At 39.0% G+C, this 22,038-nt stretch overlaps 1 protein-coding gene and 1 long non-coding RNA gene across 3 annotated transcripts in view; one reads left to right on the plus strand and one right to left on the minus strand.

The window, feature by feature from the left end:
- The window catches only part of Kpna4 (karyopherin alpha 4 (importin alpha 3)), a 34,767-nt gene extending 12,962 nt beyond the window's left edge, over positions 1-21,805 (minus strand). For both annotated transcript variants that reach the window (XM_013016239.1, XM_013016238.1), the window contains exons 1-10: positions 21,761-21,805; positions 20,791-20,880; positions 20,657-20,686; positions 20,512-20,564; positions 16,993-17,088; positions 15,522-15,607; positions 12,545-12,631; positions 8,684-8,853; positions 8,551-8,595; positions 5,062-5,193 (exon numbers count right to left, since the gene is read on the minus strand). In XM_013016239.1, the coding sequence (XP_012871693.1) occupies positions 5,062-5,193; positions 8,551-8,595; positions 8,684-8,853; positions 12,545-12,631; positions 15,522-15,607; positions 16,993-17,088; positions 20,512-20,564; positions 20,657-20,686; positions 20,791-20,880; positions 21,761-21,802 (831 nt within the window). In that variant the 5' untranslated portion in view covers positions 21,803-21,805. The remainder of the gene's footprint in view (positions 1-5,061; positions 5,194-8,550; positions 8,596-8,683; positions 8,854-12,544; positions 12,632-15,521; positions 15,608-16,992; positions 17,089-20,511; positions 20,565-20,656; positions 20,687-20,790; positions 20,881-21,760) is intronic.
- On the plus strand, positions 107-17,562 carry LOC105985624. The gene is made up of 3 exons (XR_001175066.1): positions 107-134; positions 11,298-11,336; positions 17,507-17,562. It is a non-coding gene; the product is annotated as an uncharacterized LOC105985624 (long non-coding RNA).
- Positions 21,806-22,038: the final 233 nt, after the last annotated feature.

Raw genomic sequence — 22,038 nt, forward strand, 5'->3', positions numbered from 1 at the left:
TCCTCTCTGGGTACTTGCTTTATGTCAGAAAATGATACAAATTCCAGATTTTATGAAACTTTAATTTTTTTGTCAGTCATGGGGCTTGAACTCTGGGCTTGGGCGCTGTCCCTGTGCTCTTCAGCTCAAGGTGAGTGCTCTACTGCTTGAGCCACAATGCCACTTCCGGTTTTCCAGTTATTTACTGGAGATAAGAGTCTCATGGACTTTCCTGCCCAGGCTGGCTTTGAACCGTGATCCTCAGCTCTCAGCCTCCTGAGTAGCTAGGATTACAGGCATGAGCCACCAGCATCTGGCTGAAACTTTGCTAATTTCAGGAAATAACTGGTGCCAGAAGATACTTTAATCCTTCTCTATTAAATAATTTCCCCTCTAATTTCTTTCCTTTGAAAAATACAAATGACCCCAGTACTTAAAAGACTTGATATAGCAATACATATACAGATACAGGTTATCATGACTGCAATCCTAGCTACTCAGGAGGCTGAGATCTGAGGATCTAGGTCTGAAGCCAGCCACGGGAGAAAAATTTGAGTCTTACCTCTAATTAACCAGCAAAAGTACAGACGTAGAGGTGGCTCAAGTGGTAAAGGGCCAACTTTGAGTAGCTCTGAGTTCAAATCCCAGTATTAATACCAAAAGAGCCTAAGCTATAATCTACAAAATAATTCTTCCTTTCAAAGTATACAATTCCCTACTTCTTAGCATAATCAAAGTTGCATACTTTTACCAGTGTTTTAATTCTGGAACATTTATGTTATTCCCAAAGAACAGTTTTGTCCATTAGCAGTCAGCCCTGCTGTCCTTCAATCCCAGTTCTCCATGCCTACTTCTGGACTTGTATATTCTGGGCATTTTGTATACAGAGTAACAGGTCTACGTTACTGCGTTTATTAGTACCTATTCCTTTTTGTGGACAACTAATTTCCCACTGTATAGCTGTATCACGTTTTTTTTGATTGTTCAAATGTTTTTTTTATGTCTGGGAAGGTGGCTCAGTGGTAGAGCGCTTGCCTTGCATGCATGAGGCCCTGGGTTCGATTCCTCAGCACCACATAAGCAGAAAAAAAAAAAACAGAAGTGGCACTGTGGCTCAAGTGGTAGAGTGCTAGCCTTAAGCTGAAGAGCTGAAGAACAGCACCCAGGCCCAGAGTTCAGGCCCCATGACCAGACCCAAAAAACAAACAAACAAACAAACAAACATTTTTTTCTATTCTGATCAGTCTTGCAATGAGTATTTTTATGCAAAGTTTTGTGTGGATACATGAATATGTGTAGACTGAGGGAGTGGAGCTACTGACCACACTGTATCTATGTTTAACTTTCATGCAGCTATACCATCACTTCAATCAGCAATGTTAAAGGTATTAACTTCTATTCACCTTTGTCAATATTTGCCTCTGCCTTCATAATTATATTCGTTCTGGATGTAAAGAGCTTTGAGTTACATTTCCTAATGTGAAATAATGACTAGTGATGGTAGAGCGCATTTCTATGCACTTACCAATCATTGTCTGTCCTGCATACCCATCTATTCTCTTTCCTATGTTTTATTAGCATGCAGTAGCTACACAAGGGGATTTCACTGTGACACTTCTATGCATGTACACAATGTATTCTATCACCAACCCATCATTTCCCTCATCCTCACCCCATTTCCTAATACAATTCAAGGTTTCATCTTGCCCACTGTAAAATAACCTTTTTTTTTTTTGGGGGGGGGGTCCGGTCGTGGGGCCTGAACTCTGGGCCTGGGCGCTGTCCCTCAGCTCTTCAGCTCAAGGCTAGTGCTCTATCACTTGAGCCACAGCGCCACTTCTGGCTTTTTTTTCTTTTTGCTTATGTGGTGCTGGGGAATTGAACCCAGGGCCTCAGGCATGCAAGGCAAGCGCTCTACCACTGAGCCACCTTCCCAACCCAACCTGTCTATTTTTAAGTTGTAAGAGTTTTTTGGTTTTTTTTGGGTCAGTCATGGGGCTTGAACTCTGGGCCTGAGCACTGTCCCTCAGCTCTTCAGCTCAAGGCTAGCATCTACCACTTGAGCTACAGCGCCACTTCTGGTTTTCTGGTGATTTATTGGAGATAAGAGTTTCATGGACTTTCCTGCCCGGGCTGGCTATGAACCGTGATCCTCACTCAGATCTCAGCCTTCTGAGTAGCTAGGATTACAGGCATGAGCCACCGGTGCCTGGCTATTGTAAGAGTTCTTTACACATTTTGTAAACAAAAACCTCCTTTAAAAATATGGTTTGTAGATATTCTCTTATTCTATAGGGTTGTATTTTTGCTTTTTGATGGTATCCTCCTAAACATTAAATTTTCTTCTTTGTTTTTGAGAATCAGTCTCACTACTTACACAGCTCAGGCTGATCTCAAACTCAGCCTCCTGAGAGCTGGAATTATAAACGTGTATCACCATGCTTCGTCCAAGTTTTTTAATTTGGTGAAGTCTGTCAATTTTTTTCCTTTATGTGTGGTGTGTCATATTTTAGATAGCACTTATGGATCCAAGGTCTTAACACTTCAAAACTGCACTAATAATTCTACAATTATGTCATTTTAAAAAAGGCCTTGACAGCCGGGGCTGGTGGTTCACATCTGTAATCCTAGCTACTCAGGAGGCGGTTCAAAGCCAGCCCAGGCACAAAAGTCTGTGAGACTCCTATAAACCACCAGAAAATAGGAAGTGGCACTGCGGCTCAAGAGGTAGAGCACTAGCCTTGAAATGAAAAGCTCAGGGGCAGTGCCCAGGTCCAGAGTTCAAGCCCCACGATTGACCAAAAAAAAAAGGCTTTGACTTTCAGAGATGTAAGATGGATGAAATGACATGATACCTGGGATTGTACTTATACCTTAATAACTTTGGGGGTGGGGAGGACAGGGACACAGAGGAAAAAACTTATGGGGATTAACCATGCTGGTTTTCTTTAATTATGACATGAAAGTTGAAAGAGTAAGAAAATCTCTATTAGTTATCTAATTAAATATAAAACATTAACTTTGCATGCTGGGTACAGAAAAATTTCCAAATCTAGATTCTCAAACCCTAATGCCAAGTGTAGCATTAAAACTAAAAGATAAAAGCAAACTTAGGCTGGGAAGATGGCTTAGTGGTGGAATGCTTGCCTTGCATGCATGAGCCCTAAGTTTGATTCCTCAGCACCACATAAAGCAGAAAAAGCTGGAAGTCGTGCTGTGGTTCAAGTGGTAGAGTGCTTAGCCTTGAGCTGAAGGACACTGCCCAGGCCCAGAGTTCAGTCCCCACGACAGACCAGAAAAAAACTCCAAAAAAAAACAAAAACTTAGCCTATGCCAAGACTCAAGAGATGCAAGTTAAAAAACTTTTGCACTGAAAGGACATAATGATTAAGCTAAAAAGACATCCTACAGTATAGATCATCTTTGAGCTATACATCTGATAAGGTTCTAATGACCAAAATGTACAAAAAAAGCTAAAAAAAGTAACCCCCAAAGAAGCAATAACCCAAATATTAAATGAACACAGGAGGTAGCCAGACACTTCTCAAAAAAAAAAAGAGGTACAGGTAGGCCAGTAAATATACCAAGAAACATGCATTACCTCTGGCTATGAAAGAAATGTTCCATCTCATTCCACTAATAATGGCTACCATCAAAAACCCAAACAATAAATGTGGGGAAGGCTGTGGATGGGGCAGATGTGTATGGAGGAAGGATGTGAGGCATATATGTGAGGCATATATTAGGAACCCTAATACACTGATAGGGGGAATATAAGTTAGTGTAGCCACTATGCAAGTCACTAAAGAGAATCCTTGGTGCGGGGGGTGGGAACCCACAAAAAACATAACTATTCTAAGATCCAATGATTTTAAAATGACCAACCTAGGTCATTTATCAAGACCGCAAGTCAGGACTCAATAAATTCATCTTCACACCTGTATTCAATATAGCACTATCCACAATAACAAAGTTATGGAAATAGCCTAGATGGCCTAACTGATGAAAATATGATAAAAACACATAAAGGATCCCTCTTCCCTCCCTTTCTTTCTACACACACACACACACACACACACACACACACGAATGATCCAAGTATGGTATGTGCCAAGGAGTGGGTTTCCATGACGCAAAACCCTCTGAACAATAGACAGTTTAACAAAATGAATACTAGGAAGCTGAAACATGGCTTGCCTGAGATGGGTGGGAGCCATGGGGAATGGCAGATGAATAGAAAGAGGAATGAACACAGTCACAATATTCAATGTATATAGGAGTAAATGCAACTATGAAACTTGTGGGGATAGGATAAAGGCTAGAGGTGAGATAATAATGGAAAGGTGACCCTGATCCAGATACAATGTACACCTATGTGGGCATGATAAACTGGAATTCCTTTGTATGACAATCTAGATTAAAGAAATTCACCTTTATCAAAAATGCAAAGCTGGGCGCTCTGATGGTTTATGCTTCTAATCCTAACTACTCAGGAGGCTGAGATCTGCAGACTGTAGTTTGAAGCCAGCCCCACCAGGAAAATCCATGAGACTCTTATCTCCAATTAACCTCCAAAAAAATATCTAGACGTGGGGCTGTGACTCAAGTGCTAGAGGACTAGCTTTGAGCACAAAAGCTGCACATTCCAGTATGAAGCCTTTACCTTGGTACTGGTAAAACAAAGTGTGAAGTAAACTTCTACACTTGTCAGGTGAATAAAAAAGACAATGATGGGGGAGGAGTGGGAAAAGAAAAACAAGATGCTGAAAAAGAACTGTTTCAGATGCCTCCAAAGTTGCTATACGCAACTATGTAGGCTACCTGAGGAATCAGTCATGGATTTAGAGGCAACCTTGGACGGCTGGCTACCTTGCCTGCCTTCTTTTGGAAGGAAGGGGGCGAGGGGGCAGGAATAGAGAGAGGGAGGATTTAATGAACTCTCTTTAAAATGAGATGAAACAATTCAGTTTTCATCATAGACATGCTATACTACAAATAAAATTTAAACAATTGAAACTGCCCAGCTTTAAATGCTATGCAGGCAAAACAAATCTTGTTCAGAAAAATAACTGAGACACTTACCTGAACTTTAACTTCCTGGTGGCTGAGTAGAGGAACCAAATGAGGAACTATTCCCGAGTCTATTACCATCTGTATCTGTTCATTGCCAGCATCAGTAAGGTAAGAGAGGGCCCAGACTGTGTCTACCAATATCTAATAAAGGAAATGAAAATTCAAAGCCTTTGAGTAATTTCTTATCTTTGTATTTTAAATTATACAACAAATGATTGTTCTTCTGTTGCTGTTATTATTATTACCACCACTGGATTTTTTTTTTCTTTTTGGTGCCAGTCCTGGGGCTTGAACTCAGGACCTGGGTGTTGTCCTGACCTTTTTACTAGTGCTCTACCACTTGAACCACAGCTCCACTTCTGGCGTTTTTGGTAATTTATTGGAGACAAGAGTCTCACAAATGCCAGCACCAGTGGTTCATGCCTGTAATCTTAACTACTCAGGAGGCTGAGATCTGAGGATCACAGTTTAAAGCCAGCCTGGGCAGAAAAGTCACTGTGAGACTCTTTTTTTTAAATACTTTTTTTTGGGGGGGGTCCGGTCATGGGGCCTAAACTCTGAGCCTGGGCACTGTCCCTCAGCTCTTCAGCTCAAGGCTAGCACTCTACCACTTGAGCCACAGCGCCACTTCCGGCTTTTTTCTTTTTGCTTATGTGGTGTTGAGGAATCGAACCCAGGGCCTCATGCATGCAAGGCAAGCACTCTACCTCTGAGCCACCTTCCCAGCCCCTTAAATACTTTTAAAAAATTGTAAAAATACTATACAGAGGGGTTACAGTTACATGTGCAAGGTAATGAGTACATTTCCTATCAAGCATTATTACCTCCTCCTTTGTTTTCCCCCTACCATCCCCTCCCTCCCACCTCCACAACTATAGTCCCCCCCCAAAAAAATTGTAAAGTTCATTTTTCAACATAGTGTCTTGTGTCCTGTGAGACTCTTATTACCAATTAACCACTCAAAAACAGGAAGCAGTGCTATGGCTTCATGTGGCAGAATGCTAGCTTTGAGCATAAAGAGTTCAGGGACATCACCCAGGCCTTGAGTTCAAGCTCCATGATCCAACAAAAATGTCTCGCAGACTTTCCTGCTCAGGCTGGCGTTGAACTGTAAGCCTCAAATCTCAGCCTCTGAGTAGCTAGGATTACAGGTGTGATCCACTGGTACCCAGCTCACTGGAATCTCATCTCTCTATTTTGTAGCCATATCCAGAATATGTATGTTAGTTAGGGCCATACCCTGACCAGTATCCAATCTTAATACATTAAATAGGAAAAATAAAAAAGAAAGATACTCTTTGTCAAATGCTCCAGTTGTAGGCTAACAAACACCAAGACTTTGTGTCCAACATATACAATAAGAAAGGCTCTATGGGACTGGGAAGGTGGCTCAGTGGTAGAGTACTTGCCTTGCATGCACGAGGCCCTGGGTTCAATTCCTCAGCACCACATAAGCAGAAAAAGCCCAAAGTGGCACTGTGGCTCAAGTGGTAGGGTACTAGCCTTGAGCTGAAGAGCTGAGGGACAGCACCCAGGCCCAGAGTTCAGCCCCCAGGAATGACCAAAAAAAAAAAAGGCTCTATGTCCCCAGCAGCACAATGGTTTGAAATACCTGGACTAGGAGGATACCTTTGAGTTCTCTGTAAATCAAGACATTAAGAAAGAAAATACTACCTTATTCTTTTTTTATACCTGCTATTAAAAAAAAAGTCAGCAGCAGCAGCCCCCTATGATTAACTTATAATAATTATAGCCTACAGTTTTTTAATGATTGTACTTTGAAGTACAGCAGGTCGTATGTTTGATCTTTCTTTGTTGGTAAGTCTTAATTAAAAGTTAGGGCCAAGTGACGGTGTGACAACCGAATGTTAAAAACTATTGTGCAAACGGGGTGTTGGTAGCTCATGCCTGTAATCCTCAGGAGACTGAGATTTGAGGATTGAGGTTTGAAGTCAGCCCAGGCAGGAAAAATCTGTGAGATTCTTATTTCCACTAATCCACTAAAAAAGCTGGAAGTGGAACTGTGGTTCAAGTGGTAGAGTGCCAGTCTTGAACTCAAAAGCTCAGGGGCAGTACCAAGGCCCTGAGTTCACGCTTAGGATCAGCACAGGGAGGGAGGGAGAGAGGAAAGAGAGAGAGAGGGATAGAGAAAGGGAGAAAGGGAGAGAGGGAGAGAGAAGGAGGAAGAGGAAGAGAGGGAGAGCACACGCAAACGTGCTAACGTGAGTGTGCATAACGGATTTTTCTGCCCAGATCTCAGCCTCCAGAGTAGCTAGGATTCAGGAATGAGTCACTGGTGCCTGGGCTCTGTTTTTGTTTTTAAAAACATACAAACAGAAAGTCTTGCTAGCCTGAAACGGTTTCAATCTCCTATATTAGTAATCTTCCTAGCTCAGACTCTTGAGGGCCTGAAACTGGTGAAACTTATGTCTTGTAAAGATTCATGTGAGACCTTGATTGTTGATACACATTTAACATTGAACTCCTGTGATTTCCCTTACCCACTGCATCCTCTTTTTTTCTCATGGTGGCGAGGAATCAAACCTAGGGCCTTGTACATGGCAAGTAACTGCTGTAGCATTGGACTATACTCTCAATCCATATTCCCAGTTTTTAATATCCCAAATGTTAGTACAACTTTTAAAAGCAGACAAGCCAAGTGCTGGTGACTCATGAATGTAATCTTAGCTATCCAGGTGGCTGAGATTTGAGTATCTTAGTTCAAAGCAGCCTAGGAGGAAAAAATCTCGAAGATTCTTATCTATAACTACCAAAAAGTCAGAAGTAGAGTTGTGGCTAAAATGTTAGATCCATCAGCCTTGAGCAAAAAAGTTGGGGACAGCGTTCAAATCCTGAGATGTTCAAGTCTCAGGACCAACCCCAGGGAAACAAAAAAGCAGCTCATTTTTCATGTTTTAGCTTATGCGTACACATGAATATAAGCAGAAAGTTCTCTTTAGCTTTAACAAAACACAAAAAATACTACTATGTGTAATGTGCTGCCCAAAATGAGCTTCCATAAAAATCAGAGCCACAATCTTAGTGAGATACATACTGGCATTTTTTTTTTTTAGTTTGGGTTTTTTAAATTAATTAATTAATTTATTTATTTATTTTTGGTCGGTCATGACCTGAACTCTGGGCCTGGGCCCTGTCCCTCAGCTCTTCAGCTCAAGGCTAGTGCTCTACCACTTGAGACACAGCACCACTTCCGGCTTTTTTCTGCTTATGTGGTGCTGAGGTATCGAACCCAGGGCCTCATGCATGCAAGGCAAGCATTCTACCACTGAGCCAACTTCCCAGCCCCCATACTGGCAAGTTTTTAACACTGCAATTCTATTATGTGACATATGAAAGAGAATAAATACAAATACCAGATTATGTGTGACAGCTCTAAACACTAAAATCTAATAGTGAACACACTGAAATAATGTCTCCCTGGGGGAGCCCTATATATACATTACATATACAAGTATTTGATGAGAAGCAGTTACTCACATTTACATCTGTGTGATGAATTAAAACACAAAGGGCTGGAAGAATCTAAGGAGAGAAATATGCAGGTTTTAAAACATACTTAGATAAAACACACATAAATACCTATTTTATTTAATTAAAAAAATCTGTTTACCTCCTGGATGGTCTCCATTGGTGGTGGTGGGTCTTTGTGGCGACACAGGTTGACCATAACCCAAGTCACGTTTCTTAAGAATGTTATTGGAATAGATGGACTTATGAATGAAAGTAAAGGTTTTACAACGCCAAGACTTATGACATAATCTCTACACTGAGGTCCATCACCTGTAGACAGGATTAATAGGACAAGAAGCATCTTTAGAAAACATATAGTACTGAATACAGTATGTTAATTAACTAGTTTTACATAAAATTCAGAATGTGAACCACGATGTTGACACTCACACATCATACATTTTTAGCTTTATAAGCTGCTCATTATGCCATCTAAATTCTGGAAGCCTAAGGGTGCCATGGCTAAGGGTGCCATGGCTAAGGGTGCCATGGCTCATGCCAGTAATTCCAGCCACAGGAAAGGCAGTGCTAGGAGAATTACAGTCCTAGGCAAGCTTGAACAAAAATGCAAAAACAAACCAAAACAAAACAAACAGCTCCAAGAGTGGTGGCAGAGTGCATGTCTAGCAAGTACAAGGCCTTGAGTTCAAATGCCAGTACTACCTTAAAATACTTAGTGAGAACTGTTGCTCTTTAATGTTACTCTTGTCACTGTACTGTATGGTACACTATGGTAATAAAATGTTATGTCAAAGCTGAGCACCAGCGGCTCATGCCTGTAATCCTTGATACTCATGAGGCTGAGATCTAAGGATCACAGTTTAAAGCCAGCCTGGGTAGGCAAGTCTATGAAACTTATCTCCAACTAACCACCAGAAAGCCAGAAGTGGAGATGTGGCTCAAGTGGTAGAGCACCAGACCTGAATTACAAAACTCAAGGAAAGTGCTCAGGCCTTGAGTTCAAGCTCAGGACTAGCACCAAAAAAAAAAGGTTAAAATACTACAAAAGATGCAGAATTTATACTTACTATCTAATATCAGAAAATAAAGAGTAAGCCATGAGCTGGGAAGGTGGCTCAGTGGTAGAGTGCATGCCTTGCATGTATGAGACCCTAGGTTTGATTCCTCAGCACCACATAAGCAAAAAGAAAAAAGCCGGAAGTGGCACTATGGCTCAAGAGCGCTAGCCTTGAGCTGAAGAGCTGAGGGACAGTGCCCAGGCCCAGAGTTCAGGCCCCACTACCGGACCCCCCCCCAAAAAAAGGGGAGGGCCATAAAATGCTTTAAAAATAGAAAATTATGGTAAGAAAAAATAGCACTAGCACAGTGGTTTACAGTGTAATTCAGAATTACTGAAGCAGAAAGATCTGTGGGCATAGGATTCTGTTTTAATAAGCTTGAACTCAGGGCCTGGGTGCTGTTTCTATGAGCTTTTATTTTTCAAGGCTAGCACTTTAACACTTGAGCCACTGCTCCACTTCTGGCTTTTTGGTGGTTGATTAACTGGAGGTAAGAGTCTCATGTTGTTTCCTGTCCAGGCTGGCTTCAAAACATGATAGTGAGATTTTAGCCTCCTGAATAACTAAGATTACAGGTGTGAGCTACTGGCACCCAGCTTCCATGTGGTTTTGACACACAAAAGTTTTAAGAACCACTATACAGTCAACTGGCAATTTAATTTAATTTAATTTCTGTACTGAGTATATCAATGTAGGATCCAGTCTGAAGCCATACAAACATTTGATCAAATGTGTACACCATAGTGTCTAGTCTGAAATTATGTTGAAGTATCACCATAATCAAACAACTCTCCTGGCAGTAGAATATGTGGAGATAAGATGCTTTATTTTTTTGGTCCAGTTGTGGGGCCTGAACTCTGGGCCTGGGCACTGTCCCTCAGCTCTTCAGCTCAAGGCCAGTGCTCTACCACTTGAGCCACAGCGCCACTTCCGGCTTTTTTTTTCTCCTGCTTATGTGGTGCTGAGGAATCGAACCCAGGGCCTCATGTATGCAAGGCAAGCGCTCTACCACTGAGCCATCTTCCCAGTCCAAGATGCTTTGTTTTTATATCCATATATTTGAATCAGTTCTAAATGTAACTGGAGTACAAAACTGGGTATCATACGCGTGGTGGCTCATGTCTGTAATCCTAGCTACTCAGGTGGCTGAGATCTGAGAATCTTGGTTCAAAGCCAGTCCTGGACAACAAAGTCTATGAGACTCTTATTCCCAATTAACCAACCACCAAAAAGCCAAAAGGGAATAGAATCTCAGTTTGGAACACACACACACAGACACAGACACAGACACACACACACACATGGAAAGGAATAGAATCTCAGTTTGGAGTTCAAACACACACACACAGGGAAAGGAATAGAATCTCAGGTTGGAGTTCAAACACACATACACACAGAGGGAAAGGAAGAGAATCTCAGTTTGGAGTTCAAACACACACACACACAGGGAAAGGAATAGAATCTCAGTTTGGAGTTCAAACACACACACACAGACAGACAGACAGACACACACACACAGACACAGAAAGAACCCTAGATAAATAATGTAATTTATAGTATCAGTCTACCCTATGCCAGAAAGTCTAGAGACAAAACATCCCATAGAAACTCACTATCATATTATCATCCTTTTTGTGCTAGTCTTAGAGCTTGAACTCAGGCCTGGGCTCTGTGCCTGAGCTTATTTGGCTCAAGGCTAGTGCTCTACCACTTGAGCTACAGTTCTACTTCCAGGTTTTTGGAGGGAGTTTACTGGAGATACGATAATACTCTCACGAACTTTACTACTGGTACTGGCTTTGAACCATGATCCTTAGATCTCAGCCTCCTGAGTAGCTAGAATTACAGCATCAATTTTCATACTGGCTCTAAAATAACAAGTTATAACAAAGTCACACTAATTACTTCTCTGGAAAAGATGTGCAGGAAACTTTGCCCTTGACCAAACTAAAGATCCCTTAAAAACCCCTTCTCAAACTTCTACCCTCAACAGCTAGGCTTCTGAGCTATACTATGAACACCATAGCATTCTGATCCCCAAATGTTTCCATTTTCCACTGAGGGATAGTTCTTTGAACTTGAGTTTGTGTTAAAGTGAGTGTCTATTAACCAGTCTAAGTGTATAATCCCCATTATACAGGAGGCTAGTGATTTTGTGGCTAGTTTGAGCAACAGAGACCTTGTTTCACCAAAAAAAAAAAAAAAAAAAGTCCTTAAACTATTAGGATTGTCTTTAATTATTCTTCCTATAATTATGACAGGGATATATCACTATGTTCTATACATTTATTCAATATTAATGTACTGAAGGTATAAAAGTTTAGTATTAGGTTGTTCTCAATAGCAATTGAGAAACATTAGTCTAAGCTTTGTCTCCTTATCACAGTTGGGTAAAGATGAAAAAGCAGACCCCAATATAAAACAGATCTAAAATATGTATGTATTTCATGATGATTTAATTAATTCAGACTTGACTATGAGGCTCAGTATCTAACTCCTATTTATAACCCCACTGCTCAGGAAATGGAGATCAGGAGGATTGCCATTTAAGGCCAGCTCAGGCAAAACATCTCAAACAGCTGGCTTCTTGTCACCCCAGCGACACTGGAAGCATAAACAGGAGTGATCACTTGTAGCACCTGGTGTGGCTCCAGTGGTTGAGCCTCTCTAGCAAATATGGGGCCCCAAGTTTCCCCTAGCTGCCCTTGTCCTCAAAAAAAGTTGAACACAGACAAAAAGATGGGTATCCCTGAGCAATGAAAATATTCCTTGTACTTTTTACTGCTTTATACTTACACACTTAAAATTTCTGTAAGCTATTTTGTGTGTGTATGCACATGTTCATGCACACAAATAGTAAAGATAAACTGAATCTTTTGGACTACTATTATTTTTTATACCTAGTGTATTTATGATATCAACATTACAAGTTTGATACAAACCTATAATATTTCCCAGTGCCCATACTGCTTGCTCACAGACATTCTGATGGGGCGAATGGAGAAGCCTCAGGAAAAGTGGCACAGCATCTAAGGAAGGAAAACATGTCAACACCTAAGGTTGAAGATGCTGCATTAAAAATCAAGTGCTTTATTAGCATAAACCATACAAATTGAATAAATATTTAATTTATTCAACTATCATTGAATATTCATCCAATTCATTAATATTACAAATGTTCATTGAATATTACGAGGACAAATATTCACTATTTGCAGCATGCCCACTGACACACTTTGATAAAATTCACCCCATCTATGTTACTCTTAACCACTCTCCCACAATCCTTATAAACAGACTGGTGGGTTTCATCATTCCATCTGCATACATACACATACTATATAGTGGCACATAAAGTACATGTGTAATGCTCACCCTGTCACCCTCCCTCCAAACACAGATAAACAGTCTCTCATCACAATATTATTTTCAAGCATCAATCTTGATGTTTTTGCTGAGATGTCAAAAAAAACCCCTATCAAAGTATATTTTAAATTACATGTATTAGACTCACACCTGTAATCCTAGTTACTCAGGCAGGAGGCTGAGATCTGAGGAATAGCTGAGGTTTGAATCTAGCTTGGCAGAAAAGTCTCAGAGATTCTATCTTCAATTAACCAGCAAAGACACTGGACTGGAGGCATGGCTCAAGAGGAAAAGCTCTAGCCAGGAGGGAAAAAGGGAGTGCATGGGAGTCCCTGAGTTCATGCCTCAGGATCCCCACAACAAAAAATAAACCCCAAAACACAACCAAAATAAAAAAGAACACTACACCAACAAATAAACAACAACAACAACAAAAACCAGTTGCAACATTTAGACAGTGTCAAATTAAGCTTATAAAATTTCACTCACAACCTAGACTTTTTATTAGGGGAGAAGGGCTGCTGGGGACTGAACCCAGGGCCTTATGCCTATTAAGTGGTAGAACATTAAGATATAACCCCAGTTTGGACTGAATTCCAACTTTAACACTAATTACTCCTAGGCACAGGTGGCTATTATAATCCTAGCTACTCATGAGGCTGAGATTTGAGGATGGAGGTTCAAAACCAGCTCAGATAGACAAATCCAATTAATCTCCAATTTACCAGCAAAAAAGAGCCAGAGGCATGGTTTAAGTGGTAAAATGCCAAAAAAAGAACAAGAGGTACTGACTTCAAGCCAGAATGCTGCCACCAAAAAAGAAAAAAAAAAAACTACTTACAGATAAAGAGTTACCATTCTGAGAGGAGGAAGGAAGATTCAAACTGTTTAAACTTTTGAATTTAAGAATTTAAATTAACATCATTAATATAGTAATTGGCCCACTGGTTCTTGGGCCACAAAAACTTTTGAGTCAGAAAGTAATTTTGTTACTTAGCAAGTATGGGAATCATGGACAGATTTTTATGTACCCAAACACTGCACTCAAATCTTCTTCCATTCCTTAGTAATGGAAGAAGAGTAAGTATTTAAATGTATGTAAATCAACCATTCTCACTTAAAATAAAAAGTAACATGTTGTGAATATTAGTATGTGTTGGTCCATTAAGAAAGACAGATGCGGGGCAATGGTGACTCTTGCCTATAATCCTAGCTACTTAGAAGGCTGAGATCTGAGGACCACAGTTCAAAGACAGCCCAGGTAGGGAAGTCCGTCTTATCTTCAATTAACCAGAGAAAACCAGAAGTGGCACTGTGGCTCAAACTGGTAGAACACTAGCCTTGAGCAAAAAAAAAAAAAGAAAGCTCAGAAACAGTGCCCAGGCTGTGAGTTTAAGCCCCAGGACCACCACCCATCACTACCAATAACAAAAAGACAGAGTAGCAATGGTAAAACAAATTGCAATCTTCTTTCTCATCTTTAAGGAACTGAGGAGTAAGACAGAAAACATTGAACCCCATCAGCCAATTACACAAAGCAAAAGCAAAGCACATATACTTGAACCAGACCTAAACCACTTTCAGGAGGATTTAAGGTGATTATCTTTCCAAGTCATATTATGACACATTAATATGGAAATGTTTACTACCTAAAAGACAATTTACCCCCACTTTCAAAATTATAAAAAAATTAGTGATTATGATTTCAATAAATTTAGACAAATACTCTGTTAACATTTAAGGGTTTTAAAATCATCTTTCTTAAATTATAATTCTTCATTTGGTAGAAAAATGAATTAATATTCACAGAAACAATACACTCAGGTTTAGTATGTCATATAACAATTTTCCACTTCTATCTTTGGAAAATAAAAATTAAAATCTAATTACTAATACAAAAATATTTCAAAGTTATACAGATTCTATTGGGAGAAAGGTAAGTAATTGGAGGAGGGAGGGCAAAAAGAACAATCAAACTTATTGAAATTTGTTTGAGAAGGGGGCGGAGGAGTAAGGGAAACTGAGAGAAAGGATAAGTTTGATACTTTATACAAATATATAAAATGCCCTCTAACATAATTAACGTTTGCTAATTAGAAAAAAACTAACTGTTCTTCCCATAAGACGACTTTATAGATGTCTTTAAACACTATGACAGAAATCGCATTAAGGCTCAAGTTATAGAGTGCCTATGTGGAAAGTACAAGGCCCTGAGTTCAAGCCCTAGTAAACAGGCCCTTCCCTGCAAAAAGTTCAACAATGGGAAAACTTCACTTCTAATGTTCTATACAATGGACTACAGTAATAAATCTGTTACTCTCACAGGGAAATATTATCAGTTTGAGGAAGTAATGAGAATAATTTTAGGGAACAGAAAACGTCAGCTACCAAAACAAGGTGACTAAAAGTAACAGTTAAGTTGGCTATTTCAACAACCTTATATGCTAATGGATAGGTGTAATTTGATAATATAAATAGCTACATTCTTTTAGGAGTATCATTGATTATCTTCTACTTTAAAAATAAATCAGTTTTGTTTAATAACCAACTTACTGGACTGAACCACTGCTTGAGTTTGCTCAGAGGTTCCAGATGCAATGTTTGTCAAAGCCCACGCAGCTTCAAACTGTAAAGAAGGACTATAAAACAACAAATAATTTTAAACAGTAGAGATTTTTACATTGGTCTACATGTCTACTGATCACTTCCTTTCTCTTGCACTTAAAATGCATTTAATATTTAAGTTTTAAAAGTTATTTCTTTCCATCTAGCATTTTGAAAAACCCCAACAACATTTTCAAACAACAACTTGGTATAAATGGAATACCACTTCCTCATATGTCCCTATGAAGAATTTCTTACTTATTAGTAAATTCTGTAAGGTCCTGTAACATTTCTTTTTTTTTTTGGGGTCCGGTCGTGGGGCCTGAACTCTGGGCCTGGGCGCTGTCCCTCAGCTCTTCAGCTCAAGGCTAGCGCTCTACCACTTGAGCCACAGTGCCACTTCCAGCTTTTTCCTTTTTGCTTATGTGGTGCTGAGGAATCGAACTCAGGGCCTCAGGCATGCAAGGCAAGCGCTCTACTACTGAGCCACCTTCCTAACCCCGGTCCTGTAACATTTCTTATGATACCTGCATATTACTCTCCAGTTTTATCTGATACGATTATCTAGTCAAACTAGCTTATAAATTAAATTCAACATTCTGAAGTTTGTATTTGGTCTGTTTCTGCTTTCTCTTACTCTTTGGCAGTATTAGGATTTGAACACAGGGCCTCTTACTTGCCAAGAGCAACTCTGCCACTGAGAGACACCTCCAGCTTTATGTCTGTTGAAACTAACATTCTTTTTTTTTTCTTGTTGGTCATGGGGCTTGAACTCTGGGACTGGGTGTCTTCCCTGCACTCTTCAGCTCAAGGCGAGCTCTCTACTGCTTGAGCCACAGCAGTCCTTCCGGTTTATTGGAGATAAAGAGTCTCATGGAGTTTCCTGCCTGGGCTGGCCTTTGAACGGTGATCCTCAGATCTCAGCCTCCTGAGTAGCTAAGGATTACAGGCATGAGCAACTGGCACCCAGCGAAACGTTTCTCACACTACGTCTTTCATTCTTTTGAGTTTTTTTTTTGTGCTAGCACTGGGACTTGTACTTTTGCTTGGCTTTTTCTACTCACTACTTGAACCATACCCCCATTTCCAGCTGTTTGGTTTTTATTTTTAATTTTTCTTGCTGGTTATTTGGAGATAAGAATCTTCAGGTTTTCTCTCCTCAGACTGGCTTCAAACCATGATTCTTAGATCTCAGCTTCCTGAGCTAGGTTTACAAGTGCTAGGATTTTTCCACCCTCACTATAGGAGAAGCTGGTCTCAAACTTGTAATCCTCCTGGCCTTGGTCTTAGAAGTGCTGTGATTTCAGGCATGCACCATTACTCACAACTTTCTTTTTACGTTAAAGACCAAACTTCTAAGAAAACCTAGTAGCCTACAAAGGGAACACTGTACATTAAAAATAAATACGAATATACTTACTTGTCATCTCTTTCAAGACAATGAACTAAAATAGGTAATATTCCAGATTTTATTAAATCATCAATTGGTGGATTTCGATCACTGGACAAAAGCTTCCTGTAAGATATATATACACATATATATGTAGATATGTACACCTCATAGAAAACTTAGTAACTACTAAAATTAAATTCAAATTAATATGTAATATATATTATTCTAAATCTGAATATCAGGCAAATTACCCTCTTTGAAAGGTTATTTTGTAATCTATAAAATGTAACATCCTAATTATAAAGATGAATTTGTAAATTAACAAAAATACTCAAAAATGAGAAAAATACAGTAGACATATTCTCATTAGTACACTGTTATTTCTCCAATAAAGTTCTGAATAAGGCTTCTAAAAAGATAACTAAGTATTTTTTTTTTTTTTGGTCCGTCATGGAGCTTGAACTCTGGGCCTGAGCGCTGTTCCTCAGCTCTTCAGCCCAAGGCTAGCACTCTACCACTTGAGCTATAGGGCCACTTCCAGTTTTCTGGTCGTTTATTGGAGATAAGAGTTTCATGGACTTTCCTGCCCGGGCTGGCTTTGAACTGTGATACTCAGATCTCAGCCTCCTGAGTAGCTAGGATTACAGGCATGAGCCACCAGCACCCGGCTACAACTAAATATTTTTATGTACTAGTTTTGTTTTGTATTTAATTTTGATCCCAGAGAAAATAACTGGGCAAACATCTTCAACATAGCATTTACCCGACTAAGAAAGAAATTAAGAGTTCACTGAAGTATTTAAAGTTAGTCATACTACAACAGAGTAAGGACAAGTGCAGGTAGGCTTTATATATTTACAACTGATAATCACGTTCAATTCTTTATCCTATTCTATGCATTGATGTGAAAGTCATAAAGGCATGATACTCATATAGCAACTAAAGACAAATGGACTGCGGAATATACAAGAAAACGAAGAGCTCCTAGAGATACTGAGTTGAGCAAGACAGACCATTTTCTCATGGAGCTTGTAAGATTAAAAACAAAACCTAGCACCCTACTCCTCCCTTTTTTGGTACAGGTCTTGGAGGCCTGAACTCAAAGGTCTGGGCTTCGTTCCTGAATTTTGTTGCTTAAGGCTAGTGTGCTACCATTTGGTGGTTAATTGGAGATGAGTCTCACAGATTTCCCTGACTGGGCTTGGCTTCCAACCTGATCTTTAGACCTCAGTCTACTGAATAGCTAGGATTATAGGCATGAGCCACCAAGTCTGTCAGTACCCATTTTAATATGTAGGAAACTGCTTGTCTAGCTGATAAGCCCTCAGTGTGGCCTAACACAAGTCTTCACTCCATCACTGGAATGCCTGCTATATAAAATCAAGGCCAGGGGCTGGGAAGGTGGCTCAGTGGTAGAGCGCTTGCCTTGCATGTATGAGGCCCTGGGTTCGATTCCTCAGCACCACACTAAACAAAAAGAAAAAAGCCGGAAAGTGGCGCTGTGGCTCAAGTGGTAGAGCGCCAGCCTTGAGCTGAAGAGCTGAGGGACAGTGCCAGGCCCAGAGTTCAGGCCCCACGACCGGACCCAAAAAAATAAAAAAATATAAAATCAAGGCCTAACAAAAATTTGCCAGAATGGAGGAAGGGTGAGCAAATATAGTCATGTGATTTGATGTAAAAAGAACTATATATAAAAAAAGGAAGATTAACCAGATCATCTCCTTATATATACAGGAAGCGAGGGCACAGTTAGCCCCATTTAATCAATCCTGTTGTCTATAACAGGAATTCTATTACACCATTTAAATCTAATTTCTACACCATTTGCAGCCTACTCTCCTCACTAGGAAGACCTTGCCAGCTACTCAAACTCTGTCACTTCAGAGTTCAGTTCCAGTTCCATGTGTTCATTACACAATAACACCCTTGAGTTTTTACACAGTGTAGTCTCACACTTGCTGTTGAAAACCACTATTTACATAGTTCTACGTTCTCAATTATATACTAAATTTCTTAAAAGGAGAAAAATTATCAAAGAAAAATTACATGAGTGTGCACACCTCCCCAGCACATAAATCACAGTGCCACCATGGCATATAGAATTATTAGTGTAACACAGTGCTTAGCACAAACAGAAACGTATCAAGCAAAAATAAATTCACCCCATTATAAAATAAAATTGGTCACACCTCCATTCAAAGTCTTAACTCAGTTTTTCTCAATTAAGAATGTGAGAAAACAAGGGAGAAGATTTAATGAAGATAATTGAGCCAACTTTGTGTATAGCTACTTAATAAAAAAAAATTACTGCTTTACTAAAGACAGTTTTTAAAGAGAAATAACTTTCATTCTTGACAATAAAAGACATAATATCTATAACAAATAATATGGAATCACGGGGCTACTGTGCTGATTTGTGTTAAGACTTGTTTTATCTATCTCAGTTGTTTCTTTATTATTGTGAAAAAACATAGTCTTGGAGTTAACTTTTTGGCAGTACTAGGATTTGAATTCAGGTCCTCATATGTGCTAGGTATACTCTACCAATGAGTCATACTCCCAGAAAATCTTAGAGGAGTTATTGTGAAAATCAATTTTCTCTTGTATGTTTCTCAAGACAGTCTCAGGATCTCCCATGGATCCACAGAGCACATACTTAAGGGCTGTCTCAGGAGAAGGACACTTGTTCTTGCAGAGTTCATGTTGAGAAGAATTTCTTCCCCTACCAAGCACCAACCCTTCACCATTCTGATGAGAAATGTTCTGTGATTTTTTTTCTCCCTATCCTCCAAAGCCTAAGACACTTTCACCTGTGAAAATGTTTTATTCCAGTTGAAACTATACTAACTAGGATCACTCACATCATTTTTCTACTAACAATCCTAACGTGATGTTATTGTTATATTCATAAATATAAAAAGCAATCCTAGCCAGGCGCCAGTGGCTCACGTCTGTAGTCCTAGCTACTCAGGAGGCTGAGATCTGAGGATCATGGTTCAAAGCCAGCCTGGGCAGGAAAGTCTGTGAAACTCTTATCTCCAATAAACCACCTGAAAACCGGAAGTGGCGCTGTAGCTCAAGTGGTAGAGCACTAGCCTTGAACTCAAGAGCTGAGGGACAGCACTCAGGCCCAGAGTTCAAGCAATCCTGTATTGTATCATAGTACAACTATGTGTTTTCTAACTTATTGGTTAATACAATGTTTCAGAAGCTTTTCTTTTCCTATAAAGTATGACAGCATAGGTTTCCCAATAGTAATGTACAAAATGACTTGATATTCTGGGAAGTTATTGGGAGTGTACATGTAGCCATACATTTAGTGTCTACTTGTCATATACAATGATATACTATGCTTTAATTCAACTTACTGTTTGGGTAACATGAGCATTATCTTCTACCTGATAAGGGTCTAAAGAATCTGACATAATGCTCAGATCTCAGCCCCTTGAGTAGCTAGGATTACTAGCCAGGAGTGACCCATGGCCAATAAAGTTAAATTTGACAGACAGTATTATTACTTAAAGCTGTTTCTAAGATTTAACTTACCTAGCAGCTTGAACTGCACTTAATTGGATTCCTTGGTTATCACTGGAAGCATTCTATATAAAAAACAAACAATGACCATGATATAGATACACAGTAACTAGTTGTTGACTACAACAAATACAAAAGGTAATAATATTCAACTTACCTGAACAATAGCTTCTAAAGAGGTATTTTGCTAGGAAAAAGTTAAAAAGAAAACAAAATTAAAAAGACCTTAATAGAGGACAGCTGTAAACCTTTCATTGATAGTTTTAAGTTACTAGAATAGCAGTAACTTACCACTCTATAATCACCATCTATATCAGAGTCTTCACAGATATCTTCATGTGGTACATTCCGTCTCTTCAAGAGATGTTCATCTCTTTTATTCTTATAAAACACACACACATACACACAAGAAAACCACACAAACACTTTCAGTTAAGAATACGAACAAGATGCATATTTTCACAAAGTCAGGCAATCAAGTGCCTTCAAACTGAAATACAGTGCCTTAAAAAGAAAAAAACTTCCAATGCAAAAACTTAAGCCAAATTGTGAATTAAACACTTATCTGACCACAAATTGACTCCCAAATTCCAATTACTACATTTCCAATGTACTGTGAACTACGAAAAAAAAAATTTTTTTTTACTAGAAAGGATGGTGTATATTTTAAGCCAGAACCAAACACACACACTTAAAAAGTACTAAACCCTTCACACACACATCATCTAGGAGCTTCTCTCATCACCTAAAAGCAAAATCAAAGTAGATGTTGGGCAGTTTAAAACGAGACAAAAATCAATCATGTCTTACAAAAATTCAAGGGCCATTTTAATTTCACTTAAAACATTTAAATTTACAATTAATTAACATTTGAAAAGTGGATAAAAGTTTTAATTAACTTTTAACTTTTTACCTTCAGAGAGTATAACTACTTATTAACAGCAGAACTATTTAGTGTAATAATACCTCTATGACTTATACTTTATAAAGCCCAGTAAAATTGCCAAAAACAATCATTTAACTTGATTGTATCTATTTCCAGGGGATAAACTGTATTTTAAGAGTTTTTCAATTTCAATAGCTTTTCAAACTTAGGCAATTTTTTCCTTCCTCAAAAGAAGATGCATTGAACATTAGAGACTGAAAAAGGCATAACTATATTCAGTAAATAAACCTCCATTATACAATAGCTTATACATTTTAACTAAAACACTAACATATTTGCTATCTGCTACATGTTAGAATTATCGACCAGACTCACCTTCCTTAATTCAACTACAACTTCATTTCGTTGTCTTCTCATAGTCTACAAAACAATTTAAAATTTTTTAATCAGTTCAAAAAACTTACTCAATGATTTAACATATACATTTAATCTTTTTATCTAGTCATATATGTACATATATAGTTTGCTTACAAGATCCTACTCTAAAGCTGTATAAATTTCTGCCACAAATTCACATTTCAAAAATATTTAAAAAAACTAGAACTTCAGATTTATGCAGGGGCTGGGAATGTGGCTTTAGTGGTCAAGTGCTT

This window comes from Dipodomys ordii, unplaced genomic scaffold, assembly GCF_000151885.1.
Source record: "Dipodomys ordii isolate 6190 unplaced genomic scaffold, Dord_2.0 Scaffold30, whole genome shotgun sequence".
NCBI classification, from domain to species: Eukaryota; Metazoa; Chordata; class Mammalia; order Rodentia; family Heteromyidae; genus Dipodomys; species Dipodomys ordii.